This window comes from Phasianus colchicus, chromosome 2 (genome assembly GCF_987193195.1).
Source record: "Phasianus colchicus chromosome 2, bPhaCol1.hap1.1, whole genome shotgun sequence".
NCBI classification, from domain to species: Eukaryota; Metazoa; Chordata; class Aves; order Galliformes; family Phasianidae; genus Phasianus; species Phasianus colchicus.
Genome location: NC_143437.1, coordinates 62327003 through 62349036, shown reverse-complemented (window position 1 = coordinate 62349036; position 22034 = coordinate 62327003). Strand labels below are relative to the sequence as shown.

Sequence of the window (22034 nt, the reverse complement as noted above, 5' to 3'; positions counted from 1 at the left end):
AGTTTATTTATTAAACAATGGAGCCAAAACACATTCAAATGGAAATACAAATCCTTGTATATACAGCTTTGGGCATAGATTTGCTCCTCCTTTTAATTCGTCCCTACTGTTCTGCAGTTCTTAGCAGTATACTTTTGAAATAGGCTGCTGTAATATTTTAAATTGCAAGTGGAAGGAACGGGACAAAGCTTAAGGTTCTTGTATACAACAAGTAGCAAAATATTTTCACACAATTTTTACCATACAATTGGTCAAAAAAACCAAGGGTATTAATCTATTTTTATTATCTCTTTTCATAGAATCACAGAACAGTTTGAGTTAGAAGGGACTCTTGTAGGTCATCTAGGCCAGCTCCCCTGCAATGAAAAGGGACACCTACAGCTAGATCAGATCAGGTTCCTTAGAGCCCTGCCCAGTGTGGCTGTGCAGCTGCAGTGTGACCCTGAATGTCTCCAGGGGTGGGTTATCCACCACCTCTCTGGGTAACCTGTTTCAGTGCTTCACTGCCCTTACTGTAATGAACTTTTTTCTTATATCCAATCTAAATCTCTCCTCTTTTAGTTTGAAATCATCTCCTTTTGTCCTATCACAACAGATCCCGCTGAAGAGCCTGTCCCCTTCCTTCTCATAGCCCCCCTTTAGATACTGAAAGGCTGATACTAGGTCTTTCAGATCTTTTTGTAAGTTGAGTGATTTAAAATGCAAGGAAGAAGTTGCACTGATTTGTAAGAACTGGGAGAAGATGTTGACTGTCTTGAGAGAAAAGAGGCCTTACAGGAGATCACAAGGTAGAGGGCTGGGCAATCACCGATGGTAAGAGGTTGAATGAGAGCAAGCGTTGGATTCTTTTCCTGGGAGGGTGCAACCCTGGGTATACATACATAGTGGGGGAGAAGAAGCTAGAGAGCAGCTCTGTGGAAAGAAATCTAGGGGTGTTTTTTGAAGGCAAGTTGAATGTTAGTCAGCAGTGTGCCTTGGCAGCCCAAAGAGCCAACTCTACCCCAGGTGAGGGAAGGGATTGTCCTGCTCTGCTCTGCACAGCCTCACCTCCAGCACTGGGTGCAAGTTTGGGTGCCACAACATAAAAAGAGCATAAAACTATCAGACAGGATACAAAGGAGGCCTATGAAGCTGGCGACAGGCCTAGAGGGCAAGCTGTATGAGGAGCGACTCAGGCTCCTCAACACTGAGGAGGCTGAGAAGTCTCATGGCAGCATATAGCTCCTCATGAGGGGAGTGAAGGGGCAGTGCTGATCTGTGCTCTCTGGTGACAGCAACAGGACGTGAGGAAATGGCATGGGAACTGTGTCAGGGCAAGGTCAGGTTGAAGGTTAGGGAAATGTTCTTCACTTTAGGATGCTCAGGCTGCACTGGAACAGGCTGCCCAGAGCAGTGGTCACAACCCCAAGCTACTAGAATTCAAGCATTTGGATAGCACTCTCAGACACTGGATTTGAATCTTGAGTAGTTCTGTGCAGAGCTAGGAGTTGAGCTCCATGATCCTCGTGGGTCCCTTCCAACTCAAGATATTCTATGAGTCTATGACCGAGTTCTGCATCTAAACTGTTGATGAAAACATTGTAGAGAACTGGCCCTAAAACAGAGCCCCATGGAACCCCACTGGTGACTGGCTGCCAGCTTGATGTAATTTCATTTAGTGTAACCCTTTGAGCCTGGCCCATCAGCCCACTGGTCACCCATTGTACTTTGTCTAACTTATTGTAGGATCACTAATTTGCAGCAACAAAATTCTTTAAATATTTCACATGGATTACATAATAAATAATGTTGGGCTCTTCTGTCGTGTGTGCCTCTCAGAGCTTCTACAGTACCAGCAAATCCCTGTGCCCTAGGGTTATACTCCTTGATAGATAATTTAATGGTCAGAATGTGATAGTATAATTAAATCATGTTGATGATTTATTTATTATTTATATTTTTGTACTGTTAGGTAATAAAGACTAATAGTAGCTCTGTGCTGTGCTGAATGATAGTGTGAAGGCAATGCATAACTGAAGTGAGAGGACAAAAAGTCAGTAATGAGAGTATCCTGTAAAATATCAAAGTGAAAACTGAAAGGCAAAGAACCTACCACAAATCCACCATGAGGTGAGCACAGAAAGTTTGGAAAGTGTATGAGAGTTTCAGAGAAGGGCTTCCAAAGTGAAGGTTGATCTACAGTGACTTAAATCAGAGGATGAGTAAGAGCTGATGCAGATAGCAGAGCTGATACCTGAACAGTGAGGCAAAGCAATGCTTTCTGAGTACAGTTGAATGCTAACAGTGTGCTGGTCTCTTTGCTAGACCTGTTCTGCAGCTGTATCACATGTGGTAGCTACCACTTTGCACACGTGAAAATGCATAAAGCCAAGAAGCAAAAACCTGTTTTGTGCTTTCTCCTGATAGACATGCACGAACTCTCAGGCCAGGGGACTTTTCCCTGGGTTTGGCAGCCTGCTTTTTGACACTTGACATCTTGACTAACAGTCAACTCAGTCCTAATTCCTTTCCTTTGGCAGAAAAGAAACTACATGAAACATCCAATTACTGCTCAAGCAGGAGACAAAGCTGCACATAAAAGTCAAAAGTCAAACCTAGACTTGTATTTACATCTCACGTGCTGCATTAGTTTTTGTTTAAATTGTTCATCAAGCAGCATTTTATGTGACCCTGAAGCCAGCTAGAGGCAGGGGCTGCTCTCTGACCACAATGAAGATTGTGCATGCACAGCTGTGCTGGAAAAATGAAACACTAGATCAAATAGCTACCCTGAAAAATTACTTGCACAGGTGCGATGAGTAAGTCTTTAGATAAAAATAGATGTTTCTGAGACTGTTCTGTGAAATCATGCAGTTTATTTCACTATCATCTTTCGATGATGGTTTCTACTAGTCAGAGAAAACAAGCGTATCTATGAGGCGTGGCTGTTATTTCAAGGTTTAGATCAGAGATGTTAATGGCACAGCCTTCTGACACAAAGTGTAGTTACAGTTCTTATGACAACTATTCCTCTCTCCTTTGGAGCATGGGCTAACAACAGTGTTTCATTACATGTTGTGTAGCACTGGGCTCTTTGACAGGCTTGTCATCTCAACCCAAGTGCTTGTTTCTAAATGGCACTTTGCAGTGTGAATTTGAGTGACTGACCTTCACTTTGCTTTGCTTGCTGTTCCGACTTCCAAGCTTCCCACTTTCATTACTTTCTAGCAAAATACATTTGGGAGAACAGATTTCTTTGAATTCTAGGAACTGATTTTTGTGGTAGATTCTATGAGTTGACTAAAATTAATTGAGTAGTAACAAAAGTATCTAAACAAATACAGAGTACTAATCTGTGTGTAACCAATCTGCTGATAAAAATGTATGGGTACAGCAGCCAAACCAGGCTATGCAGCAGGTTACTGTAGTTACTTCTGCAGTGTACTTACGAAAAATTTGAACAAATTGAACAGATATATTAAAAGACTTTATTCACAATAGAGAAACTTTTACAAATATAAGTTCTTAAAAATTAAGCATCTTGATCTATTATGTATTTCATAATTCAGGATTTATATAAAGATGAGAAGACTAAATGGAATATGCACAAATCAAAGCCAATTTAAATGTCTCAGAAATGGAAAATATGTATGATGAAGTCACCATAGAAACAGTGAGCCATAGGACGTTGCAAAAATCTGTGTACGATCAACAAATATGCAATACATATTTCACAAATGATCAGAATAATTATTATTTTTTTTTCCCATGAGAAAGTATGGTTGCCTTTTAAAATGATTTATTTCTTAGGACTTAACATATGCAGATTTAAATGTGTTATTTTGCTACAGAGAAGTGAAAAGAGGATAGGCAAGTGTGTTTACACAAAAATTATACCCCTCCATAATGCAATTTCTTTTGGTCTTATGAATGAATGGGGACACGAAGCAACCATTGCTAGCCACTTTCATACAGCTAGTTAAGTGAATGGGAAATAAAATGAATGTTATCTCAGCAATCTAACAACGGCTGGTAAGTACTGACTGTTTCAAAATGATTACTCTAGCTTTGGTGTTTTGGGGTTATTAAAAAAAATAAAAATAAAATAAATATATTCTCATTTTATGAAAAGTTTTCTTACAGTTGGCAGATCTACACGTTGTACAATCTTCTCGTCTACTTACATTTGTTTACAAAAAGTACAGTATAGTGCATTTTGTACATACAACCTGAATACCAATACCAGTCACATCAAATTTGTGCTCTTTCAAATCATCGTAACTATCAAACTAAAAAATATTCATACTGAACGTCTGTATTACAAGTAAACAGTTCTGACACGTATTTACGCACATAGGACCCAATGCATACAACAGTTTTGTGTTTGCCTGCTTTTTGAAACAAGAAGAGCTTATCAGGTTCTCCGTTGTTTCTCTGAAGCTTATTGAATAAACACAAGATCACTGGACACATCTGGGGGGGAAGCATCCCACTATTAAGAAAAACATGTAAAAAGAGGCTTACAAAACGCATTTCTCAAAGATTGCTTTTGTCTGAGTTATTGAAGTCATTTAACTGATACGAGGCCTATGATAGCATGTGTGCTATCATGTGGTAGGCAGCAGCAGGTGACATAATAAAGATAAATAAGACAAAAGTATAATCTTTTTTTTTTTTTTTTTTAAGAGGGAAGATAATTGTACGTAGAGAGATAGCTATCATTTGTTGGTTGTAACTGGGGGGAAAAAAAAGCTCCCTTATAAATACAGTTTCTGAAGAAATACAATGAAATACTCCCAAATACTCCCATACTTCACAGTTAACAAATTTCGGATTATAAGATAAGCAGGAATTCTGCTTTTCAACAGAGGAGGGCCAAGGATTCCTTCTTCACTTATTCTCATGCTGTTACTGAGAGAATCCATATTTAAAAATATAATACTTTTGCACAAGAGCAAAAAATCTCAAGCGAACTTGCAGATTCCATCCAAGCAGGCTTTATATTAGGCAGCTGTATATATATTTATATTCATTCTCCCTGCTCTGGGTTGCAGAGGCTCAGTAGAGTCCTTCTGTTAACTTCCATGTATGACTGCACAGCTCTGCCAGACCTTTGAAAGAAGAATCAGTGTCACTGGAGATACTCTTGCCTTGCCCCCTGTAGAAATGTTTTTTGCAGCTCACATGGCAGACTTTGTCTTCTCTGTCTGCAGTGGAACCACATAGGCAGTGCTGTCTTAAACACCCCAGAGGGTAAAGTTTACGGGTCAGCCTCCAATATATATAGAAATGTAATGTTATCTTTTGGAAGCTTTTGGCTTCCACATAAGTAAAGCTTATTCTGCAAACCTCTATCAGTACAGAAAAAAGTAGTAAAATGTATTCTGTAATGCCTAAACAACCATGTTTCTTCAGCTCTGATTAGCTACCCTGGATATGTGTGATAGACAGCTTACAAGGTTTAAAATAGATAACTGATCAGAACCATTTGTTTTGTTGCAGTCAAATCAGTTCATAATGCACTGTCTCAGAACAGGAAGCCAGGTGTTATACTCTACTCAAAATGTATAAAATTCATCCTTTCTCTGACTGAAAACATTTGTAGACTTCAAAACAATGTAAGACACTCCAAGCTACATTTAAGTAAAAGAAGGATTTAATTGTGCCTGATTCTTTTCCCTTTGGTGATACCACAAAGTAAAACATTTTTGGCAAAACTGTTACCTTTCTCAGTAAACTAAGCGTCTAATCTAAGGACTATTTTACAACATACTGCATTTCTGACACTTACAGAAGCCAGAGTAGGTGCTTTCAGAAAGTTTTAATTCTATGCTGGATAATTTCCTCTCTGAAAGAGACGAGTTTCTTCAAGGCATCAGAATATCTGATTTTATTCATAAAGATACATTAAATTGTTTTGTGACAATAAAGTACAAAGACTAGTGTTGAGTTTGAACCAGTCTGAGTGCTTGAGAAAGTCATGGAAAACCAAATTGTAATTCTCAGCTCAACTTCAGTGATAAATTCATTGAGTAGTTTTGTCTTTTTACCATCTACACAAATGAAAGCTGGATTAAAAACATAAAGATGGCGAGACTCCTTTTCCTAATAAGAAATGATTATCTTATTTTACTCCATATTGGCCTGACTAAAGGCATCAGGATAACTCCACTTAGAATTGGGAAGAAACTATTTACTCTACAGTAATATTCTAATAAAAACTTGAAAAACTAGTGTGCTAACTAATGTGCTAAACTCATAAAACTAGTTGAGACTAACTCCAACATATACTGCAGTTTCAGAGTTGTGTCTGCATGAGATGAAAATATTCCTATGTAGACTTCATTGACAATGAAATACATCAGATACTTTACTTTAATGATAGACCCGCATAAGAAGAGGCTGTCACAGTCACGATATTTGTCTTGGATGACACACAAAACAAATTAACATAGAACAAAAAAAGAAAAAGAAAAAAGCTCTTTATATACTTAATTCAATATGGCTTTTTGCAACATGGCAAAATATTACAGCTTAAAGCAGACATCTCCTCATGGAGGAGAAAAAATTTTGCAGTCAAATTAAAAGTATAACTGGAAACTAGTAACATGCAGACCCTCTGCTCTTTTTGGCCAAGATTACACTGCAGACTAACAAAATCTGGACAGATGTATTTCTCTTCTAAAAAGCGGTTCAGCTGATGGCTGAAGTTTTATGAGTTTGGGTCCATTCATAAATATTTACTGTTAAAGAAAACAGACTGCAAAACATTTGATTTACAAATTTAACTCAAGGATTTAAAATCAGATCACATGCCCAAGTCCTGGAAAGAAACATAAGGAATGAAACAAGTTAAAACTCGATCTATTTTTCTTTTTCTTCTTTACTCCCATCCTCTTTGCGAAGAATAGGGAAGGGATGAGCCTCTGTGTTGAAGACCCAGTGCTCGAATGGAAGAAGATCATCGTCAGAAAATAGCAAATATAAGTATCTGGCAAGAAAAAAAAGCAGGAAATATGACTATGTCAAGAAAGTGAAACAGCAGTCATTTTTAAGAAAACATGAATACCTGATTTTGGTAGAAGAATATATCAATGGAAACCACTGACAGCAAATATTAAGTCCGAGCATAATAAAGTTTAGCACAAAGCTACTCCACTCAGGTTGGAGTCAAGGGCAGTAAGAAGTGGAGACCAACAGTCCAGCTCCTCTATTTTGATAGAGGAAAAATAAGTTTAGGCCATCGAGATTGAATACTACTTTATCTCACTTCCACTTTATCCTTTGTAATGTTATTACATATTATTTTGATTGTATATGACCATTATGTATATATATTTTCCTCCTGAATGTTCAGTTTATCAAGGTGAAGTAATGAAAATACTACAGTCCAATGCTACATTACTTCTGAGAGAAACTTCTGGCCTAGGAATTCTGAAGAATAAAAGCTAAGTCCTAGCATTAGGACCAAAAGATTGAATAGACATTTATTAAGATAGGGTCTATTAAAGCCAGCAGTAAATAAAAATAAACAAACAAATAAATCATTTTATTTAGTATAATGGTACAGGGTAGTAGCTTCTTTAACATGATTATTAAAGACAACTTAGGAGTGAAACTCTCCTTACTAAATGAAAATTTATTCTGAATCACTCTCCTTCTGTGAAGGCTTTTCACAGAATCATAGGGGTTGGAAGAGACCTCTGGAGATCACCTAAATAAAACTTCATTCACTCCATTAACAATTTTGGAGACAGTGGTATATATTAAAGACTTTTATTTTTTTCCTCTTAACAGGATGCGTGAGCTTATCATGCAACTTCACTTCTTTTTCCCCCTCACTCTGCAAATTTAAAATGAAAAGTATGTGATATATGCCTGTTAAGTCCTCTGTGTACTTAATTTGTTTCCCTAGTGTTGGCATATGTAACTAGAACCTATCAATGCTTGTAGATGTAATTTCTCACCAAATGCTACCGAGTTTCTTTAAACAGAAGTAAAGATAATTTTCAAAAGTCATAGAATTTACTTTACTGATATAGAAGAGGGAAAAAAAGGCAATTTGGCTTCCTGTTACCTAAGAAAAGCTCTAATGTTTCAGTGAAATTTTGTTACATGAATGTCAAGGGTACTAATGATAAATACTTGTCTGTAGAGATGATATGTAGAACTACTTGATATTAATGAAAGCAACTTTCTTAACTTACTTGAGTGTCTCCGAAAGGAAGAAACTTTGCTGCACATCATCATGGCTTTCATGATTACTATAAACATCTCTAAGGCCAGAATAGCCACCATCTACTCTGCAGTGTTTTTCCAGTGCCTAAAGATAGGTGAGGGGAAAAAAAAAGAAGAAAAAAAGACAAGATGTTTAATAATATGAATAATCTGTCACATTTTGATTGTTTGAAAATAACATTGTAACTACCAGGAGTTTCTGACAATTTTTATTTGATCAAGAGCTAAAACTAGATAGAGCTCCGGACAGAAATCTCTTTAAAACACACATGTAGTTTTACATTAAAGAAGAGAATCAAAATGGTAAATTCATAAAAGAAGTGAATACAAGCCAGTTTTCAGAGGGAAATGTATACTGGTGTATCAGTGTAAAGATATACGCACTATTCATTGTTTTCTTTTTTCTATTTTTGATAGTGTGCCTTCTCTGTCATAGGCTTGTCTGTACAGCATTCAGAAATCCTGTCAGACACCTTTCCTGGTCATGTTTTACTGCTTACAACTTACTGTGATTGAATTGAATGCTATGATTAAGATCAGTCTTTTCTTTGCCTTTCTTTTCCTTAGTTTTGGAAAGGGGAAGCCAACTGTCCATTTCTTGTGTAAGTTCTTAAGGGTGTTTTTTTGTTTTTTTCAATTATTTCATTTTTGATAGGGAAACATCTGATATTGGGCTGTGACTGTATTTCTTTCTGCATTAGGTCCTATAACCTTTCTGAAAAAATCTTTGTTTCTTGTTAGACAGAAAGCTATGAGACTAGACAATGTAAATATCCTGGAGAGAACCTACAATGATTTAATTTAACGACTCATTATTCAAAAACAAATCCAAATGGTCTTTACCTCTAAATAATTTCTCACAAGGAAAATGACAGTAAACTGTCTATTCAGGACCACCCTCGTCTGCAACATAGTGCTCACTGTGGAAATAGGCATGGGAGTAACAACATTCAAGCAGAAATACCTGGAGCTTCATCAAAACCCAGAGAAGGAGATGAAAGGCTCTAATCCCATTAGGCAACTAGTTACTCCATTTCTGAAGTTATTAAAAATATCACTGAAGTGACTATGAGATGTATATATTTTCTTTCTGAAAATTCTATTCTGTATTTCAAACCACATATAGCAGAAACTAATGAAAAGGCAGAAGATACACCTGAAAGCAGGCAAGCAGGCAGAATAAGTGTTTTCTGATGAAAGATAGGACTAAACGTCACTAATGATTACTGAAGTATCTATCACCTCCACCTGCTCTAAAAGCTGTTCAAGATCTGTGTCTTGCTGTGAGTAGATATCCTATATTTCCTTGATGCTGGAGGTATGGTTAGTTATCTGCATATATTTAGCTTGCACATCAGGCTCTCTATAGCTTTCACTGAGAGTAAGCTGCCTATTGTACATTTAAAAGACATTTTTCTCCAGAAGAGATCCTTTAAAATATAACAGGCCTATTTTTCTTCTCTCTGTGTGTTTAGGTTCTTTAATTTTCCTGGACAGTTTTACTAAGTGACAAATATACTTAAGTTTAAACAAGTAATTTCCCCTGGCTGGTATTTCTTTTCTCTCATCTACTTGAACCTGCAGTGAATTCAAAATGCTGAATCTGTGCCTGGATTTTCAATGTCAAACACAAGATTATGTTTTCTGAGGCACAGCAGAAGGAGAACTTGAAGGATAAAGCTAGTACTCAAAAAAACATCTGCATTCTAATCAGGGTGAAGCAAAATAAAACAAATTGCTTTTTTAGGTTTATATGCTCTAACATGTAGTTAGAGCTTTCCTCATGAGGATCACCAGAATTAACTGTAGAGAGATACCATATACACAACTGAATACACTGCTGTGACAAAAAATAAGAGATTAACTTGCAACATTTTAGCCCTTTGGTGGTATCTGCTTTGTGCAAATGTGTATCATCTTACCCCTGAAAACTACTTTGCACTACACTAATGGGAAAAAAATGTTAACATCTGGTATTAGTACCACAAAAAATATATTTGTTGTAATCACTCTTTATCTGGCAGGAATGTCCTTTTGTGCCTGTGCCTTCCATTTCAGAACACAGTGACATTCATACTTACTGTGCATCAGTGGTAGGTGAGGAGAATTGACTTAACACATTTTAAATTAGTAGACCTTGGAAAATGAGAGTGGCTAAGATCAGTTATGCTAGTAATGGGAAATATAAATAAAGTGAGAACCAGCTGTCAGTCTCAAAGTCTCATAAAAGAAAAAAACAAAGGAAGTGCTATGAATTCAAAACGTGCCATAATTATAATGCAGAAAGGGAGACATTCGTGAGCTAAGCTGATGAAATCTTTCTGACTCAGTAGAAGTGGATTTTGCTGTTGGTCATCGCTGCATTTTCTTCAGAAACTGAAGTACATACAGATTGATCTTGGACAAACTGAGGCAGAAAAGCAAGCCTCCAGAGTACAAAAAAAAAAAAAAAAAAAAAAGGAGATACAAGAGTGTTTTTTTCAGACTATGAAAGCTAGAGAATGAAATAATAGATGTGTTCTGTGTTGGAGAGTTTAACAGTTCATGATCATGGCACAGGTGCTGCCTCTTACTACATGGGGACTAGAAAACAAACATGAATTATTACTGTCAGTGTCAGGAGTTGAAAATGGACATGAAATACCTAAAACTCAGCATTTTCAGACTACTAATCTTGGTAATTCTATGGACTTGTGAAGTAGTTGTGGTAAGCTATCATGACAAAACAAAACAAAAGCTGAAACAACAACAACAACAAAAAAAAAACCAGCATGAAGTGGAGCTGTATGAGCTAGAAACATCAAAGGAGAAAAAAGAAAATATTTTAAACCTACAGCTAACTGTATAGCTTCTGCAAGATCTGTTTTTGTGAAACACGCAGCTGTACATTAAAACAATGGAAGATGGGCCTGTACAGAATGAGACCAGCTGCATTTGCCACAGATGGGCTCTAAACCATTACTTTAGAGCTATACTAAAGTGGCCACAAGAATGTTAAACAAGGAACATAGGGAGAGCAATAAGAAGGTAAATAAGTATACAAACTTGAAATAAACACAAACAAACTGAATCAGGGTAAAGAATAATAATAAGGAAAACATTTTAATTGTTTATAACAATATTAACAGTGTGGGCAGCAACAATGAGTCAGGAAAAGCAGCTGGAGAAGGAACACTGTACACTTGGCACTGCTGAAGCCTAGTGGGATGACTTCCATAAACAGTGATTTTAAACATTTCAATTATAATTTGTCTGGGAAGAGTCCAGTATGAAAATGTATGCATATGGATGGTGTTAGGAAAGAAGAAAGTATGGGAACAGCACTCTATAGTAGAGGCTTTTGGGGAAAAAAAAAAAAAAAGGAGAGATTTGGAATCAGTAAGTCAGCAACATATCATTTAAAGACATATACAGCTAACACCTGAAGACAGTAAACACATTGTCCTAAATAACTACACTCTACCTAGCTAAATAGAGTGTTGACAGCAGATATAGAATTGCACAGAATATGCAAGAAATAAAGAGTTGGAAATTAATATAGTTTCACTATGGAAAGCAGATTTTATCACAAATTTTATTCCTCAAGAGTATGTAATAACCAAAATTGAAATGCTCTTTTTGCACAAATTTGAGATACATTCACTATCTCAGAGAGTGAATACGGAGTACAATTACAGATTTTTGTTGCTGTATGGGGAGCCAGGTAGCTGCAGATGTCACGTTGCAGCCAGGTACATGGAATTGTAATGCAGTAATAGCTCTCTAGTAGGGTCTCACAGGGACAGGCAATTGTGCAACAAGTCAATGTGTTCTTCCCTGACTGTAGAGCAAACTTCCACGTCTACTAGAAGGCCATTCTGAAGAGTTACAATCATACATTCCTAGAAAAAAGATGTGTTGGATAAACTGACAAGCAGAATAGTTTTAAAATCCCAGAAGGCAATAGCTGTGCAAAGGACTGAGGGGTCACTGATAAGAAATCACTGCAGAGAGTTTTGATTTCTTTCTTTGTGTTTTTCTTTAGAATACAGAGCCACAAAATTAACATTCTTTAGCCTCCTTAATCTTCTCATAAGGTCTCAGTCTACTTAAAAATCTCAGACAAAGAGTGATAGGCAGAGACTTTAAGAAGTGCAACATCAATGTGAGGAGAAAATAAGTGAACTCTGGAAGGATAATATAAGCCCATGCCTGGAGGACAAAGCAAGGTAAATCCAACGGTATTCATGTCCAACAGTAAGACTGATTAAAGAACACAAAAGGCATGAGAAACCTGACTGGCCATGAAGAACAATCACAGAATCACAGAATTGCCAGGGTTGGAAGGGACATCAAGGATCATGAATCTCCAACCCCCCTGCCACACACAGGGCCACCAACCATTCCACCTAATGCTAGACCAGACTGCCCAGGGCCCCATCCAATCTGGCTTTGAACACCTCCAGGGACGGGGCATCCACAACCTCCCTGGGGAGCCTGTTCCAGAACCTCACCACTCTCTCCGTAAAGAATTTCCCCCTGATGTCCAACCTAAATCTCCCTTCCCTCAGCTTAAAACCATTTCCCCTTGTCCTGCTGTCACTCACCCTTTCAAAGATTCCCCTCCTGTTCCCTCAAGGCAAAGAACTCCTTGACTACCTCAGCCTTCTCCATGTCTGAAGAGGCCAGCTCTCACTTCACATTTCTCAGATGGGATACACTCTCCTTTGCCTGCCTTTTCTGCCCAATGTATCTAAAGAGTCTCTTCTTGTTGTTTTTCATGTCCTTCACCAAGTTCAATTCTATCTGCACCTTGGTTTTCTTGGCTTTCCTGATCCCATCCCTATACTATAGAAAATACACTTCATAGAACTTATTTCCATGTCCAAGGCTCAAATACATCATATTTTCACTTTCCATTCACATGCAGCAATACTCAGCATCTTGAGCAAAACATTCAAATATGACCTTGTTCAGGGAAATATTTAATAAAGAAAAATCACAAGATATTTTTCAAGTATACGATACCAACAGGAGATGATGAATCAATCAAAATCATCTTATTTCATGTAGTAAATCTCTGGAAATGTGAGTTGATATTACTGATTTAAAATGATTACTTACTCTTCAACTGCTAAGCAAAATCCAGATTTTGTTCAATAGCTCACATAACAAGATACTAGAATTTAGTAAGAAAAGAATCCTTTAGAAATTACCTCTACAGCTTCCCATGCCCACTGCCTGTACTTTGGGTCATGAGTAAGCCGCCACATGTACATGTAGGTCTCTATGACTTCAGGCCGTAGGATGTAGTATTTTTCATTTTGTCTTGTAGCAATGGCCTCAACTCCACCATCAAATCTGAACGCTTCTGGCCCCAGTTTCATACCTACCCAATATAAAAACATATGCTGAAGTAAAGGCATTAAAAGGTTTCAAATCAATCATGTAACCTGCCAAATTAACTATCGTTTCATACCACACAATGCTACTTAAAATGTATATAATTTTTGACAGATACTACAACAGCTTCTTTTTCTAATATTTTGCAAATAATTCACAGTGCTCGAGAGCTATTTTTTATCAATGCCTTAAACAGCAGTTCCAGTCTGAACAGCGATGTTAACATTTGCATTCTGAGCAATTTTATATAATTAGCAACATATTAGGTTTTCCTTAAAAGATGAGGACATTCACTTTTCTCTGTTAAACTTGATAATACACTCTAGGATCTGAAATGCTGCCAGGGTTATTTTTATAAGATGAAAGAATCCAAAGAAATTTCCTGCACAGAGATTCACTTTCTTTGTGCAATTCTTTGTTTGCAGTATTGTACCAATAGAATTGAGAATAAAATATTTTTTTTTGCACGTAAAGCATAATTTGTGATGCATAAATGAACAGATCCCCTCCTTTACTTATATCTGGCTATGAAGAAATTGGCAACATGGAAAAAAAAGCTGTAATGTTAGTTACTACAGTGAGTAGCTATAATTCAGATGTACAGAAATTATTTATGAAACAAAGCAGCCATTCTTAAAGACACTTCTGAATCAAAGCAGCATTTTATCAGAGAAAGGAAGAAGAGTTTTTGCTATGATTCAACTTTTATTCACCACTGTGAATACTGATGAAACACTGATGGCTGCCTTCATAAAACCAAACTATCTGATACTGTACTTACTTGTGCGATCATAGGATTCGTGGCAAGTTCTAGCAATTTCAGCACCAAGCTCAATGTGATGGCCTGTCTTGTCACTAGGTGCTCCATCTGCTCCTAGAGCAAACATGCCTCCAGCAAAACAAGTCAGATGTCCCATCTTGTGTTCCAGCAGTCCACCCTTCCACTCAGCAATGTATGTCAGTCCACTACTTGATTTTCGAATGAGGTGGGTCTCTATGGCCTATGGAAGCACATTATTTATTATTATTATTATTATTATTATTATTAATCATCAAAAGTTACCACTTGGTAAAGCATGAAAGACCAAGACAGATAGCAGAGAGACCTTAAGACTGTTTTATATGTCAGTTGTTTTTTTCTCTGTGTTGCCTTTGCTTATAGGTAAAATGGATGAGCTGGCACCAATTCAAAGTGTAGCTAAATCAACATAGATTAGAATACACCTGATAGTGATGATTAATACTGCTACAACTTTCAGCAATTTACATGGTATATCTTATACAAAAGGCCTAAAAAATAAAATAGCATTTTAATATTTTTCTTCTCTTTCCTAATTTGAACACTTTCAGATAATTTCATTTTTAATGGTGATTAGCAATTACTTTAGCTTCCATATTTCCAAAATGAACTCTGAGAACGAATTCGTTTATTGATATAAATTCATGTGTATTATATGCAGGTCTAAATTCATATTTATAACATCTGAGTCAGTGTACTAAATGATGCTGGGCTTTTGGGACTATATGGCACTCCCAACCAAGATCAATGAATTTCCCCCCAAGATTGAATTCCTCCATAATCAAAAGCAGAGGCTCTGAGACTTCTAGGAAAACAAAAAACAAAAAACAGAAAACAAACTAAGCAGAAGAAGAAACACATCTCTGGGAAAGAATCAGAAGTGGGTGCTCATAGCAATTGTCTGGTCACTGATTACCAAATCCAGAAAAATACCCATATGTTTTCAGAGGAACATAATTAAGACAATGGTAGTGATGCAGGGGAGCACATTAATTAGAAACACACAGAGAAATTAGGTTATTGCCTTTAAAGGGTAGTGGAGAAGAAATTAATATCTCTATCACACATTCAGTTTAACCACCAGTGTTCTGGTTTATTCTATTGAAATCATGAGATCCAGAAACAGTACCGAGAGTGCATTGTACAAGAGAAAGAAAATTAATAAAGCATCACTAAAGAGAACTGTTAATAAAAAAAAGCCAGGATTAAAAACAATGTGTAATAATGAGAAGGTATTGATTATACTTATTTCTTCCCATTTAAACATCTGTAAAGGTTGTTTTATAAGCATCAGCAGAATAATTCTACAAGTTTTACTTACTATGTAGCTCTTTTGGGGGGGGGGGGGGGGGAGGGAAGGGGGGAGCAAGACTGTCACATCAAATGATATAGTTTGTTTTCCACTAGCCCACTATTGTCTTAGAAAGACAAGTCCTTTTGTTTCCTCATGGATTATATATACTTTTAGCATTGGATGCCAAGTGAAAATATACAAATTTTAAAGCATCAGTAAATAATGAAGTTTTCTGTATTTTAAACAAATCCTGTGTAAATCAACCTGTAGAAAGAGGAATTTAGCACAAAGGGGGAAGGGATGAGAAATGTATTTCTTAAGCATCCAAACAACATACTCCAATGTGGAAGATGAAAGAATTACAGGGGTTAAGGTGATGTGAAGCTAACAGTGGACATGTGTTCCAAGTGCATTATCAAAAAGCTTTTCCGTCATGTTGGAAAACTAGTAGTGGAATACCTAGGTACAGCTTTTTAAAATAATGTTCTTTGAAACATATTTTTTTTAGTTAGCTCATTGGGTATGAAGTACTTTAATGTATAATTAAAGAACTGATAGAACAGAGTTCATAGAACCTGCTACAAAATGTACTGCTGCGTAAACAGGTGAAATTTATGAGACGGTAGAAATTATTGGAAAACTTCCAGTATCTTTCAGTGTGCTGATCACATTTTTATAAAAGTTTGTGTACTCCAATAGGATATCTTATTGCTAGAACATGCAACAGTTTTGTGGGAAATAGCTTTCAGACGACTGAGGCATTCTCAAGGATAAGTAATCTAAAATCAAGTTCAGAAATGAAAAAGTTTTAATTTAGTGACGCTTCATTAGACCTTCCAGCAGGGTATCTCCATCTCATCAAATCAACACTTCTGTTAATGCCTGATAGCGCAGTTGGTCACTTAACGGTCGATTAAGAATTTATTACAAAAACAAACAAATTAAAATTTGATTGATAAATAAATTTACTTATATTGCCTTTTTTTTTTTTTTTTAATGAAAGACAAACTGAAGCATTACCGTACCTGACAGAAATAACAGTGGTCATACACATTCAGAAATACTAGAACCACACCAGACTTTATTATTTTAGTATGAAAATGGATTTTGATATACCAGTAAGCCTTTCAGTGTTTTTTTTTTTTGTTCTCCTCTTTTTTTTTTTTTTTTTTGGGCCTCTGGATAAAATGTCAAACTGAAAAAGATAACATCCATTGGAGAAATTTTAAAATCAATTTCAGAAGCTGGCATTAAAAAATAACCTGATGCTAATTGATATTAAAATGTTGCAAAATATAAATAATTTCCAAATTGTTCATCCTTTGGAGAGAACATTATATATTATACTGATTTTATTAATGAGCCCTATTAAGAACTAGTACTTATATTTATTTATAATTATCTTCACTATGTAAGCATTTTATTTGAAGTTATTTTCATTATGCAGTTGTCTTATATATTATGGACTCTCAAATTGCCTTGTTATTCTCAGTATAATTGCAGAGCCTGAACTCAAGAGTGGCTCCCTCAGCTGCTCCTCATAAGATTTGTGCTCCAGATCCCTCACCATTTTCGTTGCCCTTCTCTGGACTCGCTTCAGGGCCTCAATGTCTTTCTTGTAGTGAGGGGCCCAAAACTGAACACAGTACTTGAGGTGCTCAAAGAACTTAATAGTAAAAAATATTTAGCATTATGAAAGATCAGCGCATCTAAAAAGCCTCAAAAGTTATATATTAATAAATCTACAGCCCACATGAGTACAACATGTAAATGAAAATTCCCAACATAACTATCAATTAATGTGTTCTCTGAAATTATAAACTGTATAGGTGACAGTATTTACTTCAAGATGTATGGTAATGCCTCCCTTTTCCCCACAAATCCAGCTTAACTACAGTTGGATTTCAGAATTTACTTTGAAATATTGATAAAGCATTACTTCTGGAACAATGTAGTATTTTTATAATGCATTAACGTATTACAGTACTTTCAAGGTAAATAATAAAAAAAATCACTAATCTTTCAATTATCAGTTCAGAATCTATATTCTGAATATGTGTACCACAGCCATTCAATATGCATCCACTGGAATTTTTAAAGAGTTCAATTCAAATATTTTAATACTTTTACAGTTTAAATCAGTGAGCACTTTTTAAACAGAACATAAAACTTTTTTTTTTTTTCTGAGAGAATTTCACACAGCTTTTAAGTGCAATCAGGACAGACTGAACAAAGATTTTTGTTTTTTAAATAAGCTTCATGTCCAGAGAACAAGGTTAAAATGCTGGTTGGAATGAACAGACAAGTGTTTAAGGGTAAAAAAAATCTGAAGACAAAGTTAAGAAAGTAGTAGGATGAGGAAGAAATACTATCAGTTTAAACGAAAATATAACAAGTGCCTGAACTTGAGGAATAGGATGAAAAGCTTGGGCTTATGAGCTCATAGCAAAATGCTGATTGCTATCTGCAGTGCTGTGGGTGAAGTTCTGGCGAGGAACTGAAGTTGTTAAAACAAATCATTATAAAAGAAGATTAGGTAGCAATTTGATAAGGATCCACCCAAGTGAAAATTTCTATTTGGCAGAATTAATTTTCAATTTCATACTCACAATCAATTTACTTTTGTTTTGACGTAATTATCTACACATTTCAAAAAGGCACACATTTATTTTAAGCACAGCTCTAGTATAACTTAAAGCCTGTCTGCAAATAACCCCTGCTGAGTTTCAGTACTTGTGAATAAGGTTGTGTCATATTTTCACTATAGAGACTATTATTTAATTTTACTGCAATGAATATACTCAACACAAACCAATAGACAACATCCGCAAAAAATCCAAAAGGCTAGAAGAATGTGATCTTTTATTAGCTGATAACACATTACTGATGGCTAATTATTAGGAGCCAGCACGGATTTCCTTTTAAGCAAATGGAAAACAGTTACATGAAATTTACAGAACGTGTTTCTGCAAATCAATTAGAATTATTTTTTTTTCTTTGTATCAAGGTAATGCAGAAACCCCGTGCAACACAAAAGGTTGCAAGGAAAAAGTGGCTGCAAATGCTTGCTCTCAAAGGGATCAAGAGAGGGTGTTACCTGCCAGTGACTGGAAAAAAAAAGATGTAGATAATCTGACTTCAGACTATACTTGACAAAAAAAGAAAGGAAGGAAAGAAGACTAAAGAAAAATAAATGCTTGCCAGCTATTAAAACAAATAAATTCACTTCATGTAAGGGCTGTATGATATGTGGTTTGGAGTATGCCTCTAAGCTCCTTTAACCAGCCTACCTCTTATGACTGATTCAGTTCCTGGAAATTTTTTGTGTTTGTATGCTTTTATGCAATGCTCTGCTTTCAGACCTCACTGCAATTAAGCTTTTAGCTAAATTACAGAATCACAGAATGACCAGGGTTGGGAGGGACCTCAAGGATCACACAGAATGGACAGGGATGGAAGGGACCTCAAGGATGATGAATTTCCAACCCCCCTGCCACATGCAGGGCCACCGACCTCCCCATTTAATACTAGACCAGGCTTTGTCCAGAGCCCCAGCCAATCTGGCCTTGAACACCTCTATGGATGGGGCATCCAAAATTATCTTTTTTCCCCCATCTTGTGGGAAATTCTCTCTCCAATACAATAACTGTAAAAATGCTTGAAAATTCACTTAGAAACACTAATAGTCCCTTCTACATTTTGTATTGTGACTCGAGTGCACCTTGTAGTACTTCTGGCATCTTTCTCATCAGTTTACATGATAAAATCATGCCTCTACCTATCTGTTTCTTAGTTACCCATTTCCATTTTCACCCACACAGTTCTTCAATATGTTGGTGCCCTCCCTGGGGTCTCCAGCACTATTTGTGATTCAAGAAAACAGGATTCTCTGATGCTCGTCTGTCAGCTTTCCTAACCTCCAGGGATTGCAAGGGACAAAACACAGTTTACACACGGTCTTTTCCTCACCTCTTCCTCTTGTGATTGAGAGAAGTCCTTCATTTACCCTTTGAGTTGTTTAGAACATAAACTGGATTGCTTATAGAGCAAAATGGACGATACAGAATATAAGTAATCTCAGTGTTCAAATGAATTAAGAAAGGAAAAAATATCAACTAGCTTATTGTTAGTAGAGGGTGTTCTCATGGTGGATTATGTCACCAAGGAAAATAAGTGTAGGCACAGATGTAGGCTTCTCAGTAAAAATGTCCTGTACCTAAGGAAGTCGCAAAATTCAAAATAAACACACAATACAAAAAAGTTAACTCTGCATAAGGAGAAGAAATGACAAATGATAAACCACAAAATACAGTGAAAACTTACACTCTAGTTCTTCAAGCATGTGTATATTTTAACTTTCCTTTTACAAAAACAGCTTCATTATGATTAATGAGTTTCAGCAACTACATCTATTTAAAGAACAAAACCCAGACATTTCCTTTCCTACCTCAAGATGTCACTGTAGCTGGAGATAAAACTTTCTTGCAAGCCAGAGTTATCCATTTCCCTTCAGTAATAAATTTGAAACTTCAAAAATATCATCTTTGTTCTCAACTTCCAGGGATTATGATGTTTGCCTTGGGGATAATTACAACTCTGTATGCTTCTTTATAATAAAGCACAATAAATTATCTCAGTCCACACTTTTAATACATTTTTCTTCCCCTAGGGATCTTCTTAAACAGTGTTTTGACAATTTGAAGCAACGATGAGCATGAAAGAGAATTCTACAGTATGATATTTCTAAGAATTCAAAAGTGGCAATTTTTTTTGCTTTTTATTTTAGTATTTATGGCCTGTATGAGAACAATTTATTGCTTTGAACCAGCACAAAGCAGGCAGGTCAGGATTACTGTGGTTTCACATACTTTGAATTTGTATGTCACATGCCTGTTTTACTGACTTTGAGTTTCTTTCATCATCTTCTCTGATTGAGTTGATCTAATGCAATAGGTACTTTTTTCTTCACCAGTCTTCACAATTCATACAATGTATAATTTGTCCAAAATTCCAACGAGTTTATTTCTCATTCCAATGAGAAAAGTTTGAAATTTCCATTATTCCATTATTATTGCCATTTTGAAGATGGTAGAAAACACATTGCACAAGTTTTTTCCTAAATTTAAATTTTGTATTGAACTTATGTAAGTATTACAAGACACATGAGTCATGTGAAAGCATACTGACAGAGAAGCTAGCATAAAATAGGAAGTTTGAGCCTTTGCTACTGTTATTCAAATGATTCAGCCAAAGAAAAGTGGTATGGTTTCTGCTTGAGATTCCAACTGCTTTCTGAACTCTCCTTTTCAAAGATGAAAACCAAAATCTGAATACAGAAGAACTTCCATTTGTTTAAAGACCATACGTAAGAAACATTTTGACATAAGAAAAACCGTAAAGCACTTACTGCTTTTGGACTTGACATGCTACAAAGACAAGCTCACAAAATGAAATACGAATGAAGTAATGGGGATACCTACATTTTCAAAATGGAAAAGTTGGCAAGCATTTAACTGCTATGATACCTATCTATCTGATCTCTAAAAGATGATTAAGTTCTAGAGTAAGGCTGATAATTTACTCTTGCCCGAAAATCTACTTATGTATTTTTGTCTGGAAAGGCCTATTAGCGTCTCCAAGAGCACCAATGCTCTTGCACTAAAAGTACTTAATGATGTCTGCTACCAGAAGGCAAGATTTATTCACATTCTTCGAACAGTATAAACAGAATATCATGAATCAAAGCAAGACTCCAAGTCTCTCCCAGAAATTTATATTATCTATTTTCTGAATGTTCTAGAATAAATACCTGCCCCTCCTGGCAAGCTTTTTCACTATATTAGCCTTTGGGAAGGAAAGAAAAACAGTGCAAGTATTAAGGATACAGCTGCTCAGACATGACAGGACTTTCTGATGACAAGAGCAAAGCCCCAGGCAAAATGGGGACAATTTCTCTTGCAAGACTTTTCTGGTTAAAATCCTCCTTCAAGAGCTCCAACAACTGTATAGCTTGCTGCCTCTCATGATAGTCCATATACAAGCAAGCAAACAAACAAAGTACTTTGTATAGTCCAAAACATAGAGATTGCATAGTTCTAAGTAAATCATTAACATAAAAATCTGCAGAAGCCTTTTTTTAGGCTTTAGAAGCTTTGCTTTCTTTTACAGTCTCAAAACTCCTCCCATACTTCTGACGGTAGAGGAAGTCTAGTTTGGAAAAGAAAAGAAGCATCAAGTCCTCTGGATGTTCTTGTCCTGTAAGCATAACGAATCTTGTGTTTCTGCATAATGCAGCTTTAGTATCACTACACACAGAACACTAGTGCAGCAGTATGATAAATA

The 22034-nt window shown here is 36.2% G+C and overlaps 1 protein-coding gene across 1 annotated transcript in view; it reads right to left on the bottom strand.

The window, feature by feature from the left end:
* Positions 1 to 3453: 3453 nt before the first annotated feature.
* Positions 3454 to 22034, bottom strand: part of MAN1A1 (mannosidase alpha class 1A member 1) — a 136386-nt gene continuing 117805 nt past the window's right edge. Inside the window, exons 9-12 of the mRNA XM_031610985.2 lie at positions 14381 to 14600; positions 13413 to 13585; positions 8187 to 8302; positions 3454 to 6970 (exon numbers count right to left, since the gene is read on the bottom strand). Of these exons, the coding sequence (XP_031466845.1) occupies positions 6844 to 6970; positions 8187 to 8302; positions 13413 to 13585; positions 14381 to 14600 (636 nt within the window). The 3' untranslated portion in view covers positions 3454 to 6843. The remainder of the gene's footprint in view (positions 6971 to 8186; positions 8303 to 13412; positions 13586 to 14380; positions 14601 to 22034) is intronic.